At 41.6% G+C, this 27,119-nt stretch overlaps 3 protein-coding genes across 7 annotated transcripts in view; all 3 read right to left on the reverse strand.

Annotated features, from left to right (window-relative positions):
- The window catches only part of abch1 (ATP-binding cassette, sub-family H, member 1), a 34,727-nt gene extending 31,070 nt beyond the window's left edge, over positions 1-3,657 (reverse strand). For 2 of the 5 annotated variants that reach the window (XM_029119982.2, XM_029119979.2), the window contains exon 1: positions 2,780-2,984. Coding sequence is in view for 2 of the 5 variants with exons in the window: in XM_029119977.2 (XP_028975810.2) it covers positions 3,481-3,552 (72 nt within the window). In the remaining 3 variants the exon portion in view is untranslated. Of the gene's footprint in view, positions 1-2,354; positions 2,443-2,779; positions 2,985-3,480 lie in introns of those variants that run through there. The other 3 variants (XM_029119977.2, XM_029119978.2, XM_029119980.2) reach the window with 3 other exon arrangements.
- A 1,989-nt stretch (positions 3,658-5,646) lies between these two features.
- LOC105008270 (serine/threonine-protein kinase/endoribonuclease IRE1) lies at positions 5,647-18,076 on the reverse strand. Its single transcript, XM_034292284.1, has 13 exons — positions 18,035-18,076; positions 17,599-17,660; positions 17,130-17,396; positions 15,573-15,620; positions 15,123-15,195; positions 14,690-14,879; positions 14,483-14,585; positions 14,062-14,255; positions 10,314-10,446; positions 8,323-8,447; positions 8,021-8,162; positions 7,825-7,907; positions 5,647-6,148 (listed from the first exon to the last, which is right to left on the reverse strand). The coding sequence occupies exons 2-13, from the start codon at positions 17,624-17,626 to the stop codon at positions 5,918-5,920; spliced, it is 1,617 nt and encodes a 538-aa protein (XP_034148175.1). The 5' UTR covers positions 17,627-17,660; positions 18,035-18,076; the 3' UTR covers positions 5,647-5,917.
- Positions 18,077-19,973: 1,897 nt separating this feature from the next.
- LOC117594511 (NACHT, LRR and PYD domains-containing protein 1b allele 3-like) lies at positions 19,974-22,225 on the reverse strand. Its single transcript, XM_034292285.1, has 4 exons — positions 22,170-22,225; positions 21,683-21,733; positions 20,684-20,932; positions 19,974-20,207 (listed from the first exon to the last, which is right to left on the reverse strand). Exons 2-4 carry the CDS (start codon positions 21,705-21,707, stop codon positions 20,200-20,202), a joined length of 282 nt encoding a protein of 93 aa, XP_034148176.1. The 5' UTR covers positions 21,708-21,733; positions 22,170-22,225; the 3' UTR covers positions 19,974-20,199.
- Between the last annotated feature and the right edge of the window lie 4,894 nt (positions 22,226-27,119).

The following is a 27,119-nucleotide window of genomic DNA, read 5'->3' on the forward strand; positions in this document are numbered from 1 at the left end:
TCATCACACTCTGGCAACTCCACGCGATGGTGGGCACCTGCAAACTCAGTCGTGGTTGCTTTGCCGGGAAACACACTCGACTAGCGTGTGCCACTTCAAACTTCCTGGCGTGGCCGGGGAAGATGTTTTGAGCAGGGCATGCTGGTAAAGGTTGATCGTGTGGCAGAAGTGAACAGTTATCTAACTCACTGACTGACCATATTGACCCGAAAGATGAACTATGGAATCTTGTGTGGGGGTTCTGGGCCTGTGTCAGGATGATAGCAGCCCACCCAGCACCCCGACTACCCGCGGCTACGCTTCCAGGGGAGTAAGACTTGAAACATGAAAAACCTCTTGGTGAAATGTACACCTGAGGACATTACTCTTTACGTATTCTTTCTCTCTACGTATTGGCTTTCCCTTTCTCCCTTAATCCAGAATCTTTCATTCCACCATGGTAAAATCAGAGTGAAATGCCTGTGTAAGCTGACTCATTTGATGAAGCTCACTTCTCACAATGCCACATGGTAGCACAAACACAAATAGGGACTACTGTTGTAACCCAGTAGTAGGGTTATACACTGTTATAACATTGTAATACTGTATCCCAAAAAAATATCTAATTGTAATATCAGTGTAATATGCACTCAAACATTTGTTTTAATGGTTTTCAACGACTGTTCCTGTGTAGGGGAACCCTCAATACAGCTTTTTGTGTTCCAGGTAGAACCCTTTTAGTTACAGGTGGAATCATTCAGGCTCCAGTTAAATATTACACAGACAGACCGCCTTTATTAGGTGAAAAAAACAATACTGTTTTAAGGACAAATTCAATATTTTTGTAAATCAAATTGCTGATTGCAAATATTACCTGAAACACTATCTGAAAAACAATAATGACTCCAGGCCCAGTTTAAAGAAGCTTCGTAAATAAGGACACTTCAAACGATTGAAAAGTGACATTCCCTATCGTGCCGGGGAAAACACAAATCACTTCAGAGCACTCGCACTAAGGTACAGGAGAGCATGCCAGTCGATGGAGAAATGTGCGTTTACTTTGTTTGCTCGTCAACATGAACCAACTATGTAGCTACCTAGCTAAACATTCCCATTATTCTCACACAGGCTAGCTTGTCGTTAATACAACTGCAGACAGACCAATGTGGCCACTTTAAGTGTGCCTTTTTTTATATATATATAAGCCGCAGCACCAACATAGCTAACAATGTGCAATTACTGTGCACATATGAACTATGAACCTGAGATACCTTATTCATTTTGAGAAACATATTAAGTAACATATTTAAAAGCATAAGCTCAGTTAATGTTTTTATAACAACAGACCAAAGCCACACAGAGGCCAAAACATGAATGCCTTACTTTACTAGGCAGGGAAGAGGCAGAGCCTTGATAGTTAGATAGGATGAGGGACAGAGGAGGGAGGAAAGCAGTGATTGAGAAGAGGACATGGGAGGGAGGAGAGATGGACCACCTTCAATTGGGATTCAGTCTGAGCTACTGGATAGTTTAATATTGTTATCTGTAATTGGTATTATCCCCTCCAACAGTAGTAATAGTGACATTTGTCAAATTGGGGTCAGGAAGACGACCTAGGTAACTTTTCCTAATCTTAAACAGCAGGTTTTAGCAAAAATTATCAAAATTATCAAGTGGATGGTTTTAGCGTAAAACCTTTGTTATCTGTAGTTACACTCGAGTAAGCGCCTGAGTTACACTGTACGAAGTCAGACTTCTAGATCGAATCGAATTAAACACAATTTTAAACAATTATCTACCAAGACATTTAAAAGGAACAGAGAATTAGACCTTAATGAAAGTCCCCCCACAAAACCACAACAGTTTCAGAGGAAATACAGCTCTACTTTGGGTCGAGACTAAGAACAGTCATTACCCGCAGTAAATGGGCCATCCACTAGACATCCTTGCGCATTACTGCTTGATTACAAACCGGGTGGTTTGAACCCTGAATGATGAATGGCTGAAAGCAGTGGTATATGAAACCGTATACCACACGTATGAAAAAAAACATCTGTTAACTGTTCTGGGTTGGTAACGCGTTTATAATGACAAACACGCGTCTATAGGGGGTTTGTGGTATTTTACCAATATACCAGAGGAGCGCTGTGTAGAGGCACTGTCGTGACTCGTGAGTAACAAAAGCTCCCAGCTGGTATATTGGCTGTTCAAAACACCCCCACTCCTTATTGCTGAAGTACAGCCAACCGTATCTTTGAAATGAAAAAACACCAATCTACATAGTACAAACCTACCTATATTTTTGTATAGATTTATACACCAAGACAAGTAGGAAAGCAATAATTGTGCAAGTTCAATAATTGTCCAAGACTCACCTGAAATATTTGCTCTACTCGGGATGTCTACAGCCTACAGGAGATGGAGAGTAACAATGTAACCTGCGCTGCAGCTCGCGCGCATGTGTGACCAGCCCAGTCTAACCATGAACTAACAGAACTAACCCTCGTGTGTAGATCAGCTGACAGTTCCATCTCAACGCAGAGGTTTGTGTGGAGCAAAGTGGCAGAACAGGTTGGGTCTCGAGAAGGGCATTATTCCGAGTTGAATGCTTGCGCGCAAGAATACACCGGCTAGTCTACTACTGAATTGCATTGCAAAGAGGTCGCTGTGCTATAAAACAACAAACGACACACCTTGGCTTTTCCCATTCTTTCCTTAGCTTAGGTATGTGTTGCGGCTGGTTACCTACATGGCCTAACAAACGGATCCATTAAAATAGCCACATTACATACTGACTTACCGCTGTGTCACTATGTCTCGGTACAGGATCGTTCGCGTGAAGCGCTTTAAATTCAGTGCAGCCAAATTTACTTCATACCATGTCTTGTATCAACACCACCCGGGAAATACAGAAAACGCTTTCGATCATCAATCATCTTCTAGGAGAAACCGATTGCACAGCCTGCTGGCGCCTTACCGAACACCAAGTACAGAAGGGAATAACTCGATCGGGTTCCACAAGCGCGTGCAGCCTATTTTGCGAAAGGTTCATGCATGACCTGTGACGCGACATGTGTTGGTGCCTGGCTATTTTCATAAGCTGAACGTTTGGTTACGTACCGGCAAGGCCAGCTGCTACGTTTACATTTCTGCATTTAATTTCGGGTCAATGCGCCACACCGCAGTGTACGTCCAATCTAAATAATCCTTTGCATCGAGGAGACGTTATATTTCATATCATCCTTTGCATCAATGAAACAAATTGTATAGGCTAGTAGCCTACGTCAACGAAATTCAACCAAGTTTCCCCTCAAGCAAAATATTTAATGCGTTTTTACCATTTATTACAGGCCGTGTGGTGAGTAATACATTGATACAGGGCTAGATTTAATAATTTAGCAAAGACCAATCAGATTACACCCTTTGCATTTCAAGGGCCGGCATGAAGTAGCTTCCTCAATAAAGCCATCCACGTCGCCAGGCTAATGGTTCTCCACTCACCCGCTCCCCCATCTCGGTGCATTCGGGCGGCCCTTCTGTCGTTCCCGCATCATCCGCTACCTCAGTGGCCATGGTCGCATGGAGGAGATGCAGACAGCCGAACTCCCAGCAGATGGCCTGGCTGTCCCTACAACGAATAGCACCGCTTTGTAAACCGTTAATAGGCTACCGTCGCCCTCTTCTGGCCGGGAAAAGAAAAGGGCGCTTGGAAAAGAGGTAGGCGTTATTTAACCTTTATTTATCAGACTGAGACATGTGTTACAGCGAAAAACCTGAAACAAATATAAATATTAAAATACCATTATATAAAAAAAACATTCACACTGAACAACATAAAGGTCACTTCTCTGGAACTGACATTGCCCTTGCAAAACCATCCATGACTAAGGGTCATGGTTGACGAAAGCATCAGATACAAACAATACCAGAAACTGTACACAAAAGGTTGAAATAGGTTTACAAACACGCGACTATACAAACAGTAGCCTATTTAAACACGTAAACAGAAAAGAGACATAATGTGTCTGAATAATGAGCCGGGGTGGAATGTGATCCTGAGTGCTTAGCTGAGTGATTATGTGGAATCCACTTGGTCTACAACAGAGATTTCTCCACAGTCCCGGTCTTCTGGGGTGAATTTTGTCTCCACTGTTAGCCTCATGCGGGGCGATGATCAATCTAAACAGCCAGGAACGGTGGACTCACCTGACCCTCTCCAAGATCACACACACGCACGGTACAGTGGGGAGAACAAGTATTTGATACACTGCCGATTTTGCAGGTTTTCCCACTTACAAAGCATATAGAAGTCTGTAATTTTTATCATAGGTACTCTTCAACTGTTAGTGATGGAATCTAAAACAAAAATCCTGAAAATCACAATTAATTTACATTATTTTGCATTATAAGTATTTGATAAATCAGAAAAGGAGAACTTAATATTTGGTACAGAAACCTTTGTTGTATTGGGTTCAGGTCTGGAGCCTTGCTAGGCAACTCCAGGACCTTGAGATGCTTCTTACGGAGCCACTCCTTAGTTGCCCTGGCTGTGTGATTCGGGTCGTTGTCATGCTGGAAGACCCAGCCACGACCCAGCTTCAATGGTCTTACTGAGGGAAGGAGGTTGTTGGCCAAGATCTCGTGATACATGGCCCCATCCATCCTCCCCTCAATACGATGCAGTCGTCCTGTCCCCTTTGCAGAAAAGCATCCCCAAAGAATGATGTGTCCACCTCCATGCTTCACGGTTGGGATGGTGTTCTTGGGGTTGTACTCATCCTTCTTCCTCCAAACACGGCAAGTGGAGTTTAGACCAAAAAGCTTTATTTTTGTCTCATCAGACCACATGACCTTCTCCCATTCCTCCTCTGGACCATCCAGATGGTCATTGGCAAACTTCAGACGGGCTTGGACATGCGCTGGCTTGAGCAGGGGGACCTTGCGTGCGCTGCAGGATTTTAATCCATGACGGCGTAGTGTGTTACTAATGGTTCTTTGAGACTGTGGTCCCAGCTCTCTTCAGGTCATTGACCAGGTCCTGCCGTGTAGTTCTGGGCTGATTCCTCACCTTCCTCAAGATCATTGATGCCCCACGAGGTGAGATCTTGAGGACTGGGGATCTAGGACAGGTGAGGACTGGTGACCTAGGACAGGACTGGGGATCTAGGACAGATGAGGACTGAGGACCTAGGACAGGGGATCTAGGACAGATGAGGACTGGGGATCTAGGACAGGTGAGGACTGGTGACCTAGGACAGGACTGGGGATCTAGGACAGATGAGGACTGAGGACCTAGGACAGGACTGGGGACATAGGACAGATGAGGACTGGGGTGAGATGTTGCATGGAGCCCCAGACCGAGGGAGATTGACCGTCATCTTGAACTTCTTCCATTTTCTAATAACTGCGGCAACAGTTGTTGCCTTCTCACCAAGCTCCTTGCCTATTGTCCTGTAGCCCATCCCAGCCTTGTGCAGGTCTATTTTATCCCTGATGTCCTTACACAGCTCTCTGGTCTTGGCCATTGTGGAGAGGTTGGAGTCTGTTTGATTGAGTGTGTGGTCAGGTGTCTTTTATACAGGTAACAAGTTCAAACAGGTGCAGTTAATACAGGTACACAACAGTACTTGTGATCAAACGGATCAGGAAAGGCATTGAATGACATCATTGTGTGTGTTTCGTTAATAAAAGGAATGGATGTAGTTGATATTACAGGTTATTGTTAAAATAAACAATTAAAGCAATACAGATTAATATGACTGCAACACTGACTTCACATTATAGTCCAGTGGGGATGCTTTGGATGTGAAGGCTTTGGGATGTGATGGCTTTGGGATGTGATGGCTTTGGGATGTGATGTCTTTGGGATGTGATGTCTTTGGGATGTGATGTCTTTGGGATGTGATGTCTTGGTTGTTGTCACATCTAAGGCTGGTTATCATTGTGCCGTTTGGTTTTGGGCTGGGATGCAGTTCTCCTCGGCCATCAGAACCTCCTTGGACTTCGGGTAGTAATCTCGGAAAGTGTTCTCCTCTGCACAGGTGCTCATGACCTGGTAGGTGTGGAGCAGCAGGAGGGGAAAGCGGGAGGTGAAGTACTGCATAAATCCATCGGGGAGGGAGCCCAGGGACTCCTGCACCTCCTTAGGAGACTCGTTGTAGTGGTGTGCCTATGGGAAACAACATCATGCTTATAGAATGTCACTCACATTTAATCCCTTAGAAATGCAGTTCGGGAGTTCTCCGATTAGCAAATAAATATTATAAACTCCTATTTTGGGCTAGATGTGTCATTTTTTAAAAATATTTATCCATCACTATATCCCTACTATACATCCGTTAGTCATGAAATATCAAGTTTGTTAGCACCTAATTTTCATAACATGGCCCTAACCATCTCTAATTAACATTTCTTGGGCCTTCTCTGTGTTGACAGAGCCACATTTACAACTATTGGCAAAAATGAGCACTGCATCTTTAACAGACTAAATAAGCTGAGCAGGTTAATGGGGTAGTATGGTATACACAAAAAGTACAGTCATGTTTTGGGGTTATGTTCTTGAGTCATCGTTTGCAGTCTTGTTTTGGGGTTATGTTCTTGAGTCATCGTTTGCAGTCATCTTTTGAGGTTATGTTCTTGAGTCATCGTTTGCAGTCATGTTTTGGGGTTATGTTCTTGGGTCATTGTTTGCAGTCATCTTTTGAGGTTATGTTCTTGAGTCATCGTTTGCAGTCATGTTTTGGGGTTATGTTCTTGGGTCATTGTTTGCAGTCATCTTTTGAGGTTATGTTCTTGAGTCATCGTTTGCAGTCATGTTTTGGGGTTATGTTCTTGGGTCATTGTTTGCAGTCATCTTTTGAGGTTATGTTCTTGAGTCATCGTTTGCAGTCATGTTTTGGGGTTATGTTCTTGAGTCATCGTTTGCAGTCATGTTTTGGGGTTATGTTCTTGGGTCATTGTTTGCAGTCATCTTTTGAGGTTATGTTCTTGAGTCATCGTTTGCAGTCATGTTTTGGGGTTATGTTCTTGGGTCATTGTTTGCAGTCATCTTTTGAGGTTATGTTCTTGAGTCATCGTTTGCAGTCATGTTTTGGGGTTATGTTCTTGGGTCATTGTTTGCAGTCATCTTTTGAGGTTATGTTCTTGAGTCATCGTTTGCAGTCATGTTTTGGGGTTATGTTCTTGAGTCATCGTTTGCAGTCATGTTTTGGGGTTATGTTCTTGGGTCATTGTTTGCAGTCATCTTTTGAGGTTATGTTCTTGAGTCATCGTTTGCAGTCATGTTTTGAGGTTATGTTCTTGAGTCATCGTTTGCAGTCTTGTTTTGGGGTTATGTTCTTGAGTCATCGTTTGCATTCATGTTTTGGGGTTATGTTCTTGAGTCATCGTTTGCAGTCATCTTTTGAGGTTATGTTCTTGAGTCATCGTTTGCAGTCATGTTTTGGGGTTATGTTCTTGGGTCATTGTTTGCAGTCATCTTTTGAGGTTATGTTCTTGAGTCATCGTTTGCAGTCATGTTTTGGGGTTATGTTCTTGAGTCATCGTTTGCAGTCATGTTTTGGGGTTATGTTCTTGGGTCATCATTTGCAGTCATGTTTTGAGGTTATGTTCTTGAGTCATCGTGTGCAGTCATGTTTTGGGGTTATGTTCTTGAGTCATCGTTTGCCGTCATATTTTGGGGACTTGTTAGGGAATAGTTTTTTTTGTTCAGTCAATTTGGAGAAACCAGATTCTACCTTTTATATTATTTTCATCCATAACGTTTTGATACCTGAACATGCAAGCATTCTTTTATGAGTGTAACAAATATAACAAATATAGGCAACTGTTTTTGTACAGACACACCTTGTTTCGTATGGCTCGGAGAAGATCTTGAACAGAGCGGCCATCATACACACATTTGCCTTTATACAGACGGGTGCCTAGGTCTTAAGTGGGAAACAGCCAATGACAATGCTATTAAGATACCGAATTAAAATATTACATTTAATACAAGTTACCATCGTAATATACTGTTGGCATTCAGACTGATCTCACTAACCTTTCCGCAGATCTTCTGTGATATGTTCCATCCAGTTTTTCTTCACCACTTTCTCCCCATCAGACTCCAGCTTCTGGATTAAGCTTGCTAGATCAAGCTTGTTGTCTGGTTGATCTTTTTTTACAACCCTGTCACTTACATCCTACAGGAGAAGACAATAATGAATAAACAATGTACATTGCCACCCTCTTTCTATTATGCTCAGTAGCAGTTGCACTTTATTAATCCTTTTTCATAAATACTACTAAAATGACTTAATGTTTAGGCAACTGCCATTGACTCTGAAGTCATTGGGCTTTGACCTGGAAGTATTTCAGCTGTTTGTCCTTCCTCCAGAAGAAGGGATGTTTGAGCACAGCATCCGCAGAAGGCCTCTTCCCAGGCTCCAAGCTTAGCATCTGTTCTATCAGGTCTTTGATCAAGATGTCTGGGAAACACAGAGTCATATGATACTAGCATGTAGGTTTTCTACCCTTGCTGCTGACATGGGATGCGACAAATACATCATTATCTTTTTTGTTTTATTTCAGCTTTATTTAAACATGTAGCTGATTGAGAAGCAATTCTCACTTGCAACGTCGATCTGGTCAAAGGTTAAACAGTCCAAAGCACCCGAAAGATTCACAATATGATGGAAAAAAACATCAAGAGGAAGATGTTGAATCTACAAGTCATCAGGTACTGTTGAATCTACAAGTCATCAGGTACTGTTGAATCTACAAGTCATCAGGTACTGTTGAATCTACAAGTCTTTAGGTACCGTTGAATCTACATGTCATCAGGTACCGTTGAATCTACAAGTCATCAGGTACTGTTGAATCTACAAGTCATCAGGTACTGTTGAATCTACAAGTAAATCAGGTACTGTTGAATCTACAAGTCATCAGGTACTGTTGAATCTACAAGTCAATCAGCTACTGTTGAATCTACAAGTCATCAGGTACTGTTGAATCTACAAGTCATCAGGTACTGTTGAATCTACAAGTCATCAGGTACTGTTGAATCTACAAGTCATCAGGGACAGTTGAATCTACAAGTCATCAGGTACTGTTGAATCTACAAGTCATCAGGTACTGTTGAATCTACAAGTCATCAGGTACTGTTGAATCTACAAGTCATCAGGTACAGTTGAATCTACAAGTCATCAGGGACAGTTGAATCTACAAGTCATCAGGGACAGTTGAATCTACAAGTCAGTCAGGTACTGTTGAATCTACAAGTCATCAGGTACTGTTGAATCTACAAGTCTTTAGGTACAGTTGAATCTACAAGTCATCAGGTACTGTTGAATCTACAAGTCAATCAGGTACTGTTGAATCTACAAGTCATCAGGTACTGTTGAATCTACAAGTCATCAGGTACTGTTGAATCTACAAGTCATTAGGTACTGTTGAATCTACAAGTCAGTCAGGTACTGTTGAATCTACAAGTCATCAGGGACAGTTGAATCTACAAGTCAGTCAGGTACTGTTGAATCTACAAGTCAGTCAGGTACTGTTGAATCTACAAGTCATCAGGTACTGTTGAATCTACAAGTCAGTCAGGTACTGTTGAATCTACAAGTCATCAGGTACTGTTGAATCTACAAGTCATCAGGTACTGTTGAATCTACAAGTCAGTCAGGTACTGTTGAATCTACAAGTCAGTCAGGTACTGTTGAATCTACAAGTCAGTCAGGTACTGTTAAATCTACAAGTCATCAGGTACTGTTGAATCTACAAGTCAGTCAGGTACTGTTGAATCTGCCGATGGTGCATATGAGGATCATTTAGGGTTAAAGAATCTATACTTTAACCTAATAGCAACTGTTTGATATTAAAAAGGGTCCAAATTAGGTATTAACGAAACTTTGATTTATGATCATATTTATTTATGCAAAGTTTATATTTTTATAATCTTTTTAGCCATGTATGCAATTGTTTTTCACTACATTCTTGTGTATTTCTATGCACCGTAGCAGTGAAAATTATTCACAGCAATTCCGAAAAAAAATAATAATCTTAATAAAAATATGATTATTTAATACATACATATGTAGATCCTAAACATCACAGTCAAATGATCAAATGATGTATAGGTTCCATTTTAAAACACTTCCATATGTTAGCATAGTTGAGAAATTGCAAATGAAAGAAGTTAGCGAGTGGAAAAGATGTCTAGCACCTAAACTAAGACTGAAACAAAATAACAAACACAAAATATTTAGGGATGTCTTTATGAAACTAAAACAAAAGACAGTCTAATAATTAACTGAAACTATACAACTTTTCAAATACAAAATCTATGGCCTTACCATGATTTGCCTGTAGTTTTTCAAAGCAGTGTCCTTTTGCTAAATCAACGATCAAAGTAAATACGTTTTTCCCTTCTCCTGTCCACACATAGTAAAACACCAATCCGGCCGAAAATATGTCCACAGCACTGGTCTGTAGAGGAAGAGCAGGATGCCATTATTAGCGCTTTTGGTACAGTGTCTATTTTCATTACAAATACCTATATACATTGACAGGGAATGGCATGGCATTGCAAAAAAGGAGTGATAGCAGTCCTTCCAGATCGCTTCTCCCTTGTACAAATCTCCCACTTCCCCACCACCAAAACACCCACAGACCATCACATTGCTCCCACCACAGATGGCATCAAGCACTCCTCCAGGATCTTTTCATTCGGTCTGCATCTCACGGATATTCTTTGTGATCTGTAACACTTTTTTCCAATGTGCCTCTGTTCAGTGTCTGTTTTCTTCCCCATCTTAATCTTTTCTTTTAATTGGCCAGTCTAAACTATATATATTTTTCTTTGCAACTCTGCCTAGAAGGCCAGCATCCCAGAGTCGCCTGTTCACTGTTGACATTGAGATTAGGGTTTTGTGGGTAGTATTTAATGAAGCTGCCAGTTGAGGACCTATGTGGCTTCTGTTTCTCAAACTAGACACTCTAGTGTATTTTATCCTCCTGCTCAGTTGTGCACCAGGGCCTCCCACTGTTCTTTCTATTCAGTTTGCTCTCTTCTGTGAAGGGAGTATTACAGCGTAGTAAAAGATCTTCAGTTTCTTGGTGGTTTGTCTCATGGAATTGCCTTCTTTTATCAGAAAAAAAGTAGATACCGGTATACAAGATTCAGAAGAAAGTTCTTTGTTTCTGGACATTTTGAGCCTGTAATCGAACCTACAATTGCTGATGCTCCAGATACTCAACTAGTCTGAAGAAGGACAGTTTTATTTCTTCGTTAATCGGTACAGTTTTCAGCAGTGCTAATGAATTTGCATAGACAGTTTTCTAATGATCAATTAGACTTTTCAAATGATAAACTTGGATTAGCAAACACAAAGTGCCATTGGAAAACATAAGTGATGGTTGCTGATAATGGGCCTCTGTACGCCTATTTACTATAGATATTCCATAAAAAAATAATAATCTGGTTCCAGCTACAATAGTTATTTATGACAGAAAGACTGTCTAGAATGTATTTCTGATCAATTTGATGTTATTGTAATGGACAATAAATGTGGTTTTCTGTAGAAAACAAGGACATTTCTAAATGACCCCAAACTTTTGAACTGTGGTGTGTATATACACCGATCAGCCATAACATCATGACCACTTTCCTAATATTGTGTAGGTTCCTCTTTTGCCACCAAAACAGCCATGATTCATTGAAGCATGGACTCCACTAGACCTCTGAAGGTGTGCTGAAGGTGTGCTGTGTCACCAAGATGTTAGCCTCAGATCTTGAAGTTGCGAGGCGTGTCCTCCATGGATTGGAATTGTTTGTCCAGCACATCCCACAGATGCTTGATTGGATTGAGACCTGGGGAATTTGGAGGCCAAGTCAACACCTTAAGCTTGTTGTGTTCCTCAAACCATTCCTGGACCGTGTTTGCTTTGTGGCAGGGCGCATTATCCTGCTGAGGCCAATGCCATCAGGGAATAATGTTGCCATGAAAGGGTGCACATGGTCTGCAACAATGCTTAGGTAGGTGATACGTGTCAAAGTAACATCCACATGAATGGCAGGACCCAAGGTTTCCCAGCAGAACATTGGCCAAAGCATCTCACTGCCTCTGCCGGCTTGCCTTCTTCCCATAGTGCATCCTGGACAGTTTTTCTTTTTTTGCATCAGAGCAAATTAGTGTGCAGCTGTTTTTATCGTTTATAAGCGACACACGCACCCGGCCATCCATGTGATGTAAAAGAAAACGCGATTCAACAGATCAGGCCATCGTCTTCCATTGCTCTGTGGTCCAGTTCTTATGCTCACATGCCCATTGTAGGTGCTTTCAGCAGTGGACAGGGGTCAGCATGGGCACCCTGACTGGTCTGTGGCTTTGCAGCCCCAAACGCAACAAACTGTGATGCACTCTGTGTTCTGACACCTTTCTATCAGTACCAGCATTAACCTTTTCAATAATTTGAGCTACAGTAGCTCGTCTGCTGGATCGGACCACACAGGCCAGCTTTCACTCCCCTCGTGCATCAATGAGCCTTGGCCACCCATGACCCTGTCGCCGGTTCACCACTTTTCCTTCCATGGACCACTTTTGATAGGTACTGACCACTGCAGACCGGGAACACCCCACAAGGGCTGCAGTTTTGGAGATGCTCTGACCCAGTCATCTAGCCATCACAATTTGGCCCTTGTCAAAAGTCCTTATGCTTGCCCAACAGTTGTGCTCATAAGTTTGCAAAACAGACCACTCACCACGTACATGAACAAACGTAGACAAGCAACAATGACCAACAAATGAGGGGAGCAGAGGAGCAACATTTAAACACATACAATCGACCGTATTGGGACCAGGTGTGGGTGATAATCAGAGACAAGTCCGGGATGTGTTTCGAGAATGAAAAGGAAACCGGGGAAAGTGGGAGATGACGTGGCTGTCCGTCCCCTCACCGTCACAGGCACGGGAATCTAGTGAAAATGTATGGCAAGATGAATGCTGTGTGTTATCACAAAATACTGGCAGACAATTTGCATTCTTCTGCACAAATGCTGTGCTTGGGACGCACTTGGACTTTCCAGCACGACAATGACCCTAAGCACAAGGCCAAGTTGACCCTACAGTGGTTACAGCAGTAAAAGGTGAAGGTCCTGGAGTGGCCATCACAGTCTCCTGACCTTAATATCATCAAGCCACTCTGGGGAGATCTCAAACGTGCGGTTCATGCAAGACAACCAAAGACTTTGCATGACCTGGAGGCATTTTGCCAAGACCGAAGGGCAGCTATACCACCTGCAAGAATACCAGGCCTCATAGACAACTACTATAAAAGACTGCATGCTGTCATTGATGCTAAAGGGGGTAATACACAGTATTATGAACCAAGGGTATGCAGACTTTTGAACAGGAGTCATTTCATTTTTTCTTTGTTGCTCCATTTTATTTAATGATTGTGCCATTCTGTTATGACCTACAGTTGAATGTGAACCCCATATGAAATAAAAGATATGGGTTTTGCCTGCTCACTCATGTTTTCTTTAAAAATGGTGCATATATTACCAATTCTATAAGGGTATGCAAACGTTTGAGCACAACTGTATATATATATATATATATGTATAAAATCCAGAATTGCTACCCTCCTACTGTATCTCATTCCAAAACTGGAATAGTGTTCAGTGTTGCACATTTGCAGAGGTATTGTTTTTGAAGCAGGCAGTTAAACTGGCTACTAAATACCTGAATGTTAGCTGAGGTTTAAGTTTAGGCCCAGTCATTCGACGGTTAGGGGCAGATCTTTTAAATGTATTTAATTTCCAACATTTAGAAGGCTGTTTGTTCCTTTTACCTCAATTAGGGTCATATATTTATGTATTCATTCTTTGATTTAACGTATGCATACTAGCTATGTGAAAGCCGGATAGTCTCTCTACACTCTGTAACTGGTTGTGCCAATGAGTCAGTGGACCTGCCCATGCTGCCACTGTCACGGCCCAATTCTGTATAAGGAAATATTATTGATGGGCTGTTGATTAAAAAATATATCACAATGTAATGTAGAAAGGAAACATTTGTCATGAAAACAGGGGCCACTCACAAGGTTGTCATTGCTGACCCCTTGCAGGAGCTCTGGAGCACACCAATGCACGGTGCCTTTGAATCCTGAAGTAATGCTGCTGCTTTCTGGGCACAACTTCTTCGCCAGACCAAAGTCTGTGATCTTCACTGTGACCTTGCCACCGACGTCCGGGAAAGACAACATGATGTTGGCGGGCTTCACATCTCTGTGGACTGGTGAGAAAAAATCAGGTGGATCCGTTGGCACAGTCAACAGTACGGTTCAACTGTGTACATTACTCAGATCTCACACTTAATGAAAATATAAACACCACACGCAAAGTCTCAGGTGAAACACTCTACAGCGATGTGGGCCCATGCTGACACGATCGCATATTGGAACAGGTAATTATCATGAGAAGGCTAGCTAAGTGGGCTAAAGAGCATTATCGTAACATTACCTATATTGTGAGAGTGCAGATGTGACAATCCTTCCATGGTCTGTTTCAACAGGTCTATGATCTGTTCTGACTGTCGTTCAGCCCCACTAGACTTCTCCACATACTGAAAGAAGAGACAAAACCAGGGCATATCAAAAAGGTTTAGAAAGCGAGGGACAATGTTAAAGTTCTGAGTAAACGACAGTTGAGTTGTCATTGAGGCTTCACCTCTTTCAGTGATTTGTCACACAGCTCGATGGCAATGTTCTGGTGCTCCCCATCCATCTCACTCCAGAAGTATTGGACCACATTAATGTGATAGTCCACCTCAAGCAAACGCTTAACTTCCTTTTCAGCAATTTTCTGGAATGTCACAGGAATCCTTTTCACAGCCACAGGACGGTTCCCAAACATACCCCTGGAGGGCAGAGCAGGGTAGAGGATAGTTACTAAATAAAAGAAAGGGTCATTGTCTTACACACACACATTCATATTACTTTTAAATCTTCACATTACAGTTTGTCTAATACATGAATGTTTTTTTTATATATTTTCTTAATGAAAATACATATAAACATATTTCCTATAATTGACTTTCTTGAGCCTCCTTTGGCCCTTAGACACACAGACGTTGGGAGAATGGAACCTTTACTTGTCTTACTTGTACACAATGGTTCCCCCTGCTCCAGTACCCAGTTGTTCATTTGGGTTGTATGTTATCTTTGATTTTGTTTCTGAAACAAGGGAGGTTAACTGTAACTGTGCTCCATCTGACATCACAGGTGATTTTTCTCCTTAGAGGCAAATGTGAATTTACTATTATAAGCCTGTAACCTTTATCTGTTTTTGAGGCTAAGTTTACAAAAGCACCCCGGTTCTTATTGATCAGGTTGTTTAATATCAGATCTTTTCCACAATAGTGGGAGGGGGAGTAAGTTACTCAGTTTGCTGACTTACAATAGTTTTTTGCAATTTACACAATGTCTGAAGAGTAAACACACAATGAATGTGCATGTTTTTATTTACAGAAAAGTGGAATATTCTGTGGTCAATATAATTCCTAGGTGTGGTACTATTATGGTTTTAAAAATCAAAATGATTAAAAACTCACCTTGTTCAACTGGTTGATTTCTAGTATTATCCAGCGTTGATCCAGAACCTATGATTAACCAACACACTTTATTATCACTTTATTATTACGTTAATATCATGTTCAATACAATTTGATTTGGAAGGTTAGTTGTTGAAAAATACAAAGGGTGAGTAAATGATAACTGGTATAATAAAAGTAATTATTTTGTAATTTACTTTGTTGGCTTATAGTAGACAAAAAAAAATATTGAACACTTTTTTTTGTATTCAACTATCCTATTAAATGATTTACTCATCAAATAACCTTTCACTGACATTTGTCATTCATGGGCTTCGATACAAAATGGATTAACCCATTGTTGGGTACACAGCGTAAAACATCATACAGCTACAGGTATAATTATTTCTATTAAAAACAGTAGGCTTTGGGTGTTTTCTCATTTAATTGCCAAAATAAGTTCGTATGAAGACCTTCCTGAAGAAGACTTGGATAAAGGTGTCTGCTTAACAGTTTTACCACACAATAAAATCCCCTTTGCCCTTTCTTACACATTTTACACAAAAAAGCCAAAGGCAAATTTAAAACATTGTGTAGAGTTTCTGTGCACTTCCCATCAGATGAAAATTAAGTTTAATTGTTTAGATTCCAGTCAATCCCAAGCCAGAAAATATAGTACAGTACTGTACAAAAGTCTTAGGGTCCTGAAAGACAAACTAAAGCCATTTATTTGGGTGGTGCTTATTGGTAAAAAAAAAAAGTTTATTTATGTAGCTATAGTCCAACATCAATCCCTAGTATTAATATAAGTATTAAAACAATAAGTATTATTTTGTAATCACATAAAAACACTCAATATTATTACAATGGACCCTACACTCAATATTATTACAATGGACCCACATACTTTTTATGACCCAGAAAAAATCTCTAGCAGAGAAAAACATTCTTATTAGATGTTTTTGGTGACACTTCTTCCTCTTCCTCATCTTCCTCCTCTACTGCTTGAAACAGTGGGTTCCCCGTTCTTACAATACATTTATACATCTGGTTTGTTCTAGTATGAATACATTTATAAACATATGGGTGTGCTTGGATACAACCAAATGCCTCTTAGCTCTTTGATTGAAGTTTATTATGCAGCAGGTCAATAACCCCAAACACACACAATGTTAATCTGTCCAAATGCTTTCGGCATCCTGAAATTGGGCGACTATGAACAAAGTGTGCTGTAATTTCTAAATGGTTTGTAGTCTTCCGTTCCGTTGCTGTTTTTCAAGAAAAGTCGACTGACTGAAAGCTCAACAGATCATACGCCTGACAGGAAGTGTGAAGAAACCTTTTCTAACTTTCTGTTTTGGTTTTATAGGGTAAAAAGAGAATACGTAGAGATTGCCCTTTGAGTTGTGATTAGGTTCAATTACAAATTTACCTGAATAAACCCAACGTCCTTGGGTTTATTCAGGAACATTTTCCATTTTAGTCTTATGTCATACTCTTCCCCAAAAAATGTGTAACCTTGTGGGTCCCTGTATTCTAGTAGTTCTTGGAAATTGCAACACTAAGAATGAAATGTACCCAGATCCTTGACTAAGTGAGGGTAATTTATCAGGAGACATTCATAGAAGGCTGCTTTAACCGCTGCCCCTCCTTCTTCTAAGCCTTCATACAGCATCCTCATCTTATCCTGGCTGGTCATTTGTGGAGTGGAGATTTTAGAGTAACACTCCTGGTGGATATGGCCATGTGTAAGCAGCGTATCTGCTATGGGCATTGGTGTCTTGACCCTCTGGATGAGCTTGTCTTTGTGCTGATCCACGAACTGGACCCCCTGCCGGTTAGGACCTAAGGACACAACATGGCGGACTAAATGTACATCAAGGTAACACCAGTGGTTACAGTGGTTTCAAAAGATGAATGACACATTTCTGCAATTTTATGACAAGATTAATATATTATATTAAACTTGTCATAATATATTATATTATTATATTATAGTTTCATGACAAGTTTACTATATTGTTACAAAACAAATTTGTCACATTACCAGCATCTGTTGAGGTTGTGTCAGCCATCTGAGAATGGTTAGCTTACTGGCTTTTTGAAACTCTGAAATTAGTCAAACCAAGAAACTTGATGATTCACATTCATTTTGATCAGAGATACACAATATAAAGAATTACATCTAACTTAACATGTTCTTTGTTGTATATAGTATAGTAGTAAATTGTTTAGTGATTATTTCGATCACTAATCAACTACAACTGATGGCAGAACCCTCAAAAATCGAAGAGCCCCATTACTGTAGGTTTACAGGTCTCTCTTATCTTTCAGTCTCAACCAATCTTTGTAGCTTGCTTGAGCGTTTTCTGCTCCAAGCTACTTCCTGACTACACTGCGAAAGGTGCAGATATATTACTCTACACATTATCTAATCATTAATCATACCTCCTACAAATTAACGTAAACTTTTTCACACTCACTGTACTCTGTGTTAGTCCTTCTTGCTACTTCCTGGTGTTTTCTGCTTTGTGTTAAGGAGAGGGAGGTCCTTACTGGAGTCTTATGTTAAACACCCACCGGATGTGACCCCCCCACCGTCACCCCCCCCCCTCCCCCCACCATCACCTGTACCTGATTATTTATGTTTTTTTGTTAAAGTGCTTGCTACTTCTGATTTGCAAGGTTGTCCCACAGCTGTTTTATAATGTATACACCAACTGTATGTTTCTCTGGAAAACAGTGTCTGCCAAATAAACAAAACGTAAATACAAGTAGAAAACCACTGACACGGGTTATACATAACAGATATAAATACACATGAAGAAACTATAAAATACGTGTAGATAAATTACTACAATGTTGTTACTGTTAATTGACAGCAATGGAAAGAAGTAGAATGTATTACATTTGGAAGTAACACACTGTAACTCATGGTTAAATACACCCTCAGGTTTGATAAACAGCTGTGACATTCAAACATGAGAGAATCATACAAAGGTTTGTCGCTGACCACAGATGAAAGTAATTAGGAGGCACTCATATTCAGAACGACTTATTGGAATGAGTGCATGGATACTGTTTTCTTCTACACTGCTGCAAACAGACAGCTCTACCAACTGAGTCACACAGGACCAGCGCAACCCTGAATGTGTGTTTGATTAGGGGGAAGAAGCTGATCAAATTGGCCCATCCTGATGAGTAAGGCTTTGTGTCTTAGAATGGGCTGTTTGTGTTCATGTATTTTCTCTGGTTTCACCTGTGAGGGCTGTCACTAATCTGAAGTATTCACCTGTGAGGGCTGTCACTAATCTGAAGTATTCACCTGTGAGGGCTGTCACTAATCTGAAGTATTCACCTGTGAGGGCTGTCACTAATCTGAAGTATTCACCTGTGAGGGCTGTCACTAATCTGAAGTATTCACCTGTGAGGGCTGTCACTAATCTGAAGTATTCACCTGTGAGGGCTGTCACTAATCTGAAGTATTCACCTGTGAGGGCTGTCACTAATCTGAAGTATTCACCTGTGAGGGCTGTCACTAATCTGAAGTATTCACCTGTGAGGGCTGTCACTAATCTGAAGTATTCACCTGTGAGGGCTGTCACTAATCTGAAGTATTCACCTGTGAGGGCTGTCACTAATCTGAATTATTCACTTGTGAGGGCTGTCACTAATCTGAAGTATTCACCTGTGAGGGCTGTCACTAATCTGAAGTATTCACCTGTGAGGGCTGTCACTAATCTGAAGTATTCACCTGTGAGGGCTGTCACTAATCTGAAGTATTCACCTGTGAGAGCTGTCACTAATCTGAAGTATTCACCTGTGAGGGCTGTCACTAATCTGAAGTATTCACCTGTGAGGGCTGTCACTAATCTGAAGTATTCACCTGTGAGAGCTGTCACTAATCTGAAGTATTCACCTGTGAGGGCTGTCACTAATCTGAAGTATTCACCTGTGAGGGCTGTCACTAATCTGAAGTATTCACCTGTGATGGCTGTCACTAATCTGAAGTATTCACCTGTGAGAGCTGTCACTAATCTGAAGTATTCACCTGTGAGGGCTGTCACTAATCTGAAGTATTCACCTGTGAGGGCTGTCACTAATCTGAATTATTCACTTGTGAGGGCTGTCACTAATCTGAATTATTCACTTGTGAGGGCTGTCACTAATCTGAAGTATTACATTTTAGGGATTCAGAAGTTATCTTAAGAAACTCAGTTGTTTCTATTGTGGTTTCAATTGTATTCATTCAGAGGTTTATTCATTTATTCAGATCCCCAATAGGAGCAATTCATGTATCAGCTACTCTTCCTGGGGTCCACATAAAAACATGGAAGAAGTGTTGAAAATAAAAAAGGAAAAGATTGTGCAGTCTAAAATAGCTCTTTATTTTGTAAATAATAATTTAAAACATCTCTTTATTGAACACAACACACAAGAACAATAAGAAAATATATGGACGTGTTGTTTTTTAAGTCCAAAATAAAATAAACAGATGATGAAGAAATTGTCTATAAAATAAGGAAAAGCAAACAGAAATACAAGCGAAAAAACTGAGGGAATCCAAAAGACAACTGGAGGTTTTTGGCACAGGAGAGTTCTCTCTGGCAGTTATTGTCTCCACCATTTTGATGTATTTTCCACCTTGTCAGTGCTCTGGAAATGTAGAGAAGAGACCCTTTGACTACACAGGATATTCACTACACACTCCTTCTGTCTTCTCTTTGTTTAGAGCATCTTGATAGAACACACTGTGCATCCAGTCACAAACACATAATGGAATGGAAACGCATTTCTGTGTGGCACATGAAGACGCCTCTGAAGGAACTGAAACATTTTAATTCAGTGTTTATTTACTACCCATTAAATAAAACGGTAAACATCCCACACATTCTCATTTGGGTTATAATGAAAATGTGGTCTTAGAACAGGGACTTAGTTCTTTTTCCTCAGCCTTTAAAGAGGACGCACCAATATGAAGCACCATTTTGTATTTCTACAGCTCCTTTTTCCTCTTCATTATATCATATTTTGTAGCTAAACAATTTTTATGAACAATTACAAATGTGCAACCTAACGAGTCCATATATTCTAATAGTCTTGGAAACTGTAACAGTTAGAAATGAATTTACCCAGATCATTGACCAAATGAGGGTCATTTCTCCGAAGACTCTCGTAGAAGGCTGATTTAACCTCTGACCCTCCCGTGTGTAAGCCTTCATAGAGAATTCTCATCTTCTCCTGGCTGGTCGTGGCAGCAAAAATTTGAGAGTACAGCTCACCAGAGATCATGCCCTGTCCCAACAGGTCATCCGCTATGAGGATTGGCAGAGTAACCCGCTGAATTAGAGCGGACCTGTGTCTATCCACGAACTGGACCTCTGTCAGGTGGGTTGAAAAAGAGAGGCAAAGATATCAACGAGCCAATCACAGACAGTCATTTAGGCTCTGAGCGGACAGGATTAAACAAGTGTGAAAATGTTTTCCCCTTATGTTTTAGAAAAAAATTGGTGCAAAATATGATGGCGTACGTAGGGCAGATTTCGGTACCTTCACAAATTCACCGTGCCGGCACATTCAAAGTCAACTCTCATACACACATTTCCATTCCACTCTATATCCATCTAACTCTCCCTGAGTTTTTTGCTATACTGTTTTACAGGTAAACCTCTGGTCCCAACATTCATCCAAAGATAACATTCATCTGGCATATACTGCTGGAATGCAATTTGTCGTCTTTTTGGTGCAATCTCGGCTTGCCTGGATTGTTACATCATCACTGATAGGACAAATCTCTGGGAAAACTACCACAAACATATGGTTTATTTTTCAGTGTGAATTTGTGAGAGTACAGAAACCTGCAAGAGTTTTGCCCATGATGAATACTTTTATTGTGGAAAAAAGATCTGCTTTGCTCTTCTCCCTCCACAGTGTATACAACATGCTGGCGAGTCGTACCGCATACAAAATGTGAATACTTTAGGACAAACCGTGTATTGATACAAAATGTAGACTCAATGTGCGGCAAGTTTACTACAGTGAATTTTTGAAAAGATGAAATACACATGTTGCAGTTTACTCTTGAAAATAGTTGTATTCCTGAGTTGATCACAGAGCAAATGTCTCATTACCTTCTATTATATTCATAGCTGCCATCTAAGAATGAAGAGAAGTAGCCTGCCCTGAAAAGACAGGAAGACAGAACTGAATGTTATTCCCTTTGGAACATTTGTTGCACGAAGAAAGAGAAAATGACCTTTTTCTTGTTCAGTGTTCATTCTGATCAGAGACTGTATGAACAATGACTGTACATTGACCATCCCAGCTATTTGTTTGTAAAAACACTGCAATCTACAGTGTGGTTGTATACTTCACTTTGATCACTTGCAAACAGTGTTTATTTGAACAAAAGAAGTTCACTGTTTCTCAATGAAGACAAAAAGGATCGGGGCAAAAGTTTATAGCTACTTGAGTGTCTTCTACTCTAACCTATTAACTTCCTGGCTACACAATGAAACATGGAGTTTTATAACCATATCTTCACCCTCTAACAAGTTAATATTAACATTTTAAACTCTAGTACATTCAGTGTTAATGAAAGAAACATATACTACTCACAGAACAACTTCTTCTGCGCTGGATGATGTGAAATGTACGCTCTGTGAGGAAATGAGGGCGGGATTACTGTAAATTACACAGGATGTGACCCCTCCCCTTTCCTTACTAATAATGCATGGTCAACACACCTACCTTCTGTATATGAAAATACAACCACCAACCCTACCGCCTGTGGATAACCATGGATGAATCTTCTAGCCACAGACACACAGCACTGTCACAGGTTTAGACAATAGCCAAAGTACTTGCAGTTACAACTCTGCCTTGGCTGTCTGGGAACATAACAGGGAGCAGAGGGAGGGACATCCATGTAACAGCATGGAGAGGAATGTGTCTGTAAGGACGAGGATCTGGGCATCGACCATTAAACCTAACAGAAGATAACAGCAGTCAAGTTGCACAGATACATAGTTTACATTAGATATTTTCACACAGCTGGCGGTTATGGTGAAATATAAATACTCAGGTTATGTTTGGGAAATAAATGTTAGCCCAACACATGTAACATTTAAAATAGTCTGTGTCTATCTGTAGGTGTGTGTGTGTCTGTGTGTCAATGTGTGTGTGTGGATGTGTGTGTGTGCGTGTGTTTCTGTGCGTGTGTGTGTCCTCCTCCAGGTTTGAGCCAGGCTAATGCAATGCAGTGGACACAGGCCAGGAGGAGGAGGGAGAGTGGTGGGGGAGGAGGAGGGAGAGCAGAGGGGGAGGAGTAGGGAGAGCAGAGGGGGAGGAGGAGGGAGAGTGTTGGGGAAGAGGAGGGAGAGCAGAGGGAGAGGAGGAGGGAGGAGGAGGAGGAGGAGGAGGGAGAGTGGTGGGGGAGGAGGAGGGAGAGCAGAGAGCGAGGAGGGGGGATAGTGATGGGGGAGGAGGAGGAGGAGGGAGAGTGGTGGGGAGGAGGAGGGAGATCAGGGAGAGAGGGGTCACTAGTATCTCCACCCTAATGTAGTGGCAGCATGCAGATGTTTTCCATAAAATCTCCTGAAATGGGGTTTGTGGGTTCCGTTGGGAGAACTGTTCTCCAGCCCAAACCTGGAGGAGGACATCCCCCGTCCCCTCAGATGAAACCACTGTGTCCCCCTGGCCCCCACCCTGTCTCAGTCCTTATGGTTAGTGGGGCCTGGGGGGGCCGTCCTGTAGCCCAAACCTGCCTCCTTGGACCAGGCCTCCGGACTACCTGGCATGACAACTAGCTGTCCAGAGTCCCTGTCACTGTCCACAGCAGCGCTAGGTCATCCCTGTCCATCTAGTTATCCCTGTCCATCTAGTTATCCCTGTCCACCTAGTTATCCCTGTCCACCTAGTTATCCCTGTCCACCTAGTTATCCCTGTCCACCTAGTTATCCCTGTCCATCTAGTTATCCCTGTCCACCTAGTTATCCCTGTCCACCTAGTTGTCCCTGTCCACCTAGTTATCACTGTCCATCTAGTTATCCCTGTCCATCTAGTTATCCCTGTCCACATGGTTGTCCCTGTCCACCTAGTTATCCCTGTCCACCTAGTTATCCCTGTCCACATTTGTCCCTGTCCACCTAGTTGTCAGTGTCCACCTAGTTATCCCTGTCCACCTGGTTGTCCCTGTCCACCTGGTTGTTCCTGTCCACCTGGTTGTCTTTTTCCTTGTCCACTAGGTCATCCCTGTCCTTGTCCGCCATTATCTTACTTTACCACTGTGATGGCAATTCCACTGAATAGGACCTTTTAGGAAGTAGGTACAGAAGAAAAAGTCTCTTTTTTTAACAATAAGTTTTATTAACTTGCATGGAGAGTGGAATCATATTAACAAAGTAACAATGACAAATCTCTAAAGTAGCACAGGGAAACATCAGTACAGCACAGCTGTCTTTGGTCAACAATACAGGTTCCCCATTGTTCTATCCATTCCTAGGTTTTACCCAAAAGGCCCCCTTCCCAGGACACTAAACAACCTTTTCAACTCAGAAGGGCCACACACCTTCAGACCAAAGAACAGATACATTGACAGTTTTAACAGATTATCAAATGGTCAGAGGACCACCAACAAGGTGTTCCACAAACACATGAACAAAGACCAGGGGGGTGTCCTACAAAGCGAGGTAACTGGCTTATCAAGGTAACTTCAGGAGTGACTTGTTAACGTCGGGTGTAACTTCCCGATTAACCCGTACCACTAAAAGTGAATAGGTTTACCCGAGGTATGCTGTCATGGCCCCTTACGCTGCTTCTCTAAACTATCTTCATGGTTAACTTGATGTTACCCAACATAAGCACCGCCCTTCCGCCCACAAAAAGGCGGGCACATTTGAAAGAGCCAATCAACAGTGGTGCACAGATTGTGGGAGGCTCACTTCGCAGGGCGAGGGTGTTTAGAGAGCCCTACAACCTAGGTGCTTTATGGAGTAGATCTTAAATCAAATACAATTTCAGAGATGTAGCACATGTGTAGGCCATAATAGAATTATCTTAATTGTTTTCAAATATTTAGATAGACTATTTTACTTGTCATTACGTCTCAATCATACTACAAATAAAAAAAGAGTCAGACAAAATAGAGAACATATGAAAAGAACACTGCTCTTATGATTTTACTCTGTTGGCAATACGCTGCCAACAAGCCTCCCTGGCTTTATTGGCCGCCACGGTGTGAGATTTAGCCGTTAAGCTTTCTTCAAACTCCTCCTATCCTAATATTGTAAACATTAATTCTACCCGGGACAGAAGACGGAGCACGAGCCGTTGTGCACAAACTCAACCTGAGCTGGCGAACGCGCCCCTTTCAGGTGAACATGCACAAACTCAACCCGAGCTGGCGAACGCGCCCCTTTCAGGTGAACATTCACAAACTCAACCTGAGCTGGCGAAAGCGCCCCTTTCAGGTGAACGTGCACAAACTCAACCTGAGCTGGCGAACGCGCCCCTTTCAGGTGAACATGCACAAACTCAACCCGAGCTGGCGAACGCGCCCCTTTCAGGTGAACGTGCACAAACTCAACCCGAGCTGGCGAACGCGCCCCTTTCAGGTGAACGTGCACAAACTCAACCCGAGCTGGCGAACGCGCCCCTTTCAGGTGAACGTGCACAAACTCAACCCGAGCTGGCGAACGCGCCCCTTTCAGGTGAACGTGCACAAACTCAACCTGAGCTGGCGAACGCGCCCCTTTTAGGTGAACATGCACAAACTTGAATTAAGTTAAGGCATAGTCAACTAACAAACACCTTAATCATTGTCGTAGTACCGTTTAACACCACTTTAGGCAATCAGAGTTTGTCAGCCCTCATTTTCCTAGAGTTAAAAATCTGAGTAGGTTGAACTCCCATGGTTGTACAGCCCTCAGATCCTCTCTCCCAAATGTATGACTTTCCTAGCACCACTTGTTCAGGCACAAGTACTTTTCCACTAAGCCAAATTACTTAAACTAGTAATTCAATATTCCTCTATACATTAGTAGAATTCATTAATACGTCAGTACAATAAAATTCCACAAGAGGACTGGCCCCCACACAGGTGTGTTAGATTCTGTCCGGTTGTGATCCATGAACAAAATCAGTGCAAGTCGGGAGAGCCACCTTTATTCAGCATGAGTCCACGATTTTAACCTTCCATAGTTCTTTCATTTTCTCCAATAATTATGAAGTTAACACAGTCTTTTATGCCAGGATACATAGGAGTTGGTCAGTGGTCATAACCAATCAATACACAGTGCAATATCATCCAATAAGAAAGGTTTATCCTACAAAAGACCCTTGTATAGTATGTTGCAACCTTAAGTTTCTCACGCTCATTTCCTCTCAGTTGGAATGCCTGACATTATGACATTATTATTCTTCTGGTAACTAAGGGGTTAATAACTTCCCCAGCTTACTCCTGTGAGACAGATGAGGGAGAGGACAGAGGGTTGGGGGAGGGGACAGAGGGTTGGGGGAGGGGACAGAGGCCTGGGCTCAAAGCTGATGCAGAAACTAGACACCATGTGGAGCTGTGGGAAACCTGGAACCACTGCTAGAAATTACACTTGGTCTTGAACATGTTAGATGACAAGTTATTGAGGTTTATGCTTTTCCAAAAATGTAACATCTAGTTTAGTGCTATCTGCGATCGCACCTAAACTCTATGTCTTATTTTGTCTGATCTCTTGTTTTCCTGTTTGTTTTTAATCACTGAAAATCTATTTCAAAGTGGGCATATATTTTCCAAAAACAATAACATTTCTTAGTTTCATTTGATATGTTAACTTTGTACTATTTTCTATTAAATACAGGGATAAATGATTTGCACATTATTGCATTCGGTTTTTATTCGCATTTTATGCAGCGTCCCAACGGGTTGCATAATAGCAGTGTTAAAAAGTGACTATAAATCTATGTTGACTTTAATACCTTTTTTTAACAAGACATACATAACACACATGTACAATGCAACAATTTCACTTTTGGCAATAGGCAGTTTGGTATTGGAAAATACACTTGGTAGTACTGACTGACTTATGATGGTTTTACAGTGGAATCCAGCTGTAAACTTACACTCTGAGTTAAAAAGAAAAGTAAATATAGAACCCACATTTACATTTCAGTAATTCAGCTCACACTTTTATCCAGAAAGGCTTACAGTAACGAGTGCATACACGTTCAGACATTTTTCATGCTGGTTTTGACTTTAGTAATGTAACGGGGGGATGTCAGAGGAGTTAACTGGTAAGTAAAACGGGAAAGTAACAGGACTTATGGGTGGGAAGTCAGATAGAGAGGAAGGGGAGCATCAACGACATGGTACGCCAGCTCATACCCTGTTGAAGCACTGTCCACTGACAAACATCCAGAGATGAGGAAGGGCCCTAGGCCTCTGTGTGGAGCCTGGTCCTCGCCTGGCGGCTTTCCCCCGGTTCAAGACAGGATCCCGGCATGGATGTAGCACAAAATTCTGGGCCCTGTACATAGGCGGTCTCTGAGGGCCCCTCCCCACTTTATTCAAGATTT

The sequence above is a fragment of the Esox lucius genome, chromosome 5, assembly GCF_011004845.1.
Source record: "Esox lucius isolate fEsoLuc1 chromosome 5, fEsoLuc1.pri, whole genome shotgun sequence".
In the NCBI taxonomy this organism is placed as follows: domain Eukaryota; kingdom Metazoa; phylum Chordata; class Actinopteri; order Esociformes; family Esocidae; genus Esox; species Esox lucius.

Coding starts and splice junctions, on each gene's coding strand:
- LOC105008270 (XM_034292284.1), bottom strand. CDS start 17,626: ATGGCTGACACAACCTCAACAGATGCTG. Junction 15,196..15,572: donor AAATCAACCAGTTGAACAAG/GTGAGTTTTTAA, acceptor CCCTTGTTTCAG/AAACAAAATCAAAGATAACA. Junction 14,880..15,122: donor GGGGGAACCATTGTGTACAA/GTAAGACAAGTA, acceptor TCTGCCCTCCAG/GGGTATGTTTGGGAACCGTC.
- LOC117594511 (XM_034292285.1), bottom strand. CDS start 21,707: ATGGCAGCTATGAATATAATAGAAG. Junction 20,933..21,682: donor AGCTATGAATATAATAGAAG/GTAATGAGACAT, acceptor CCCACCTGACAG/AGGTCCAGTTCGTGGATAGA.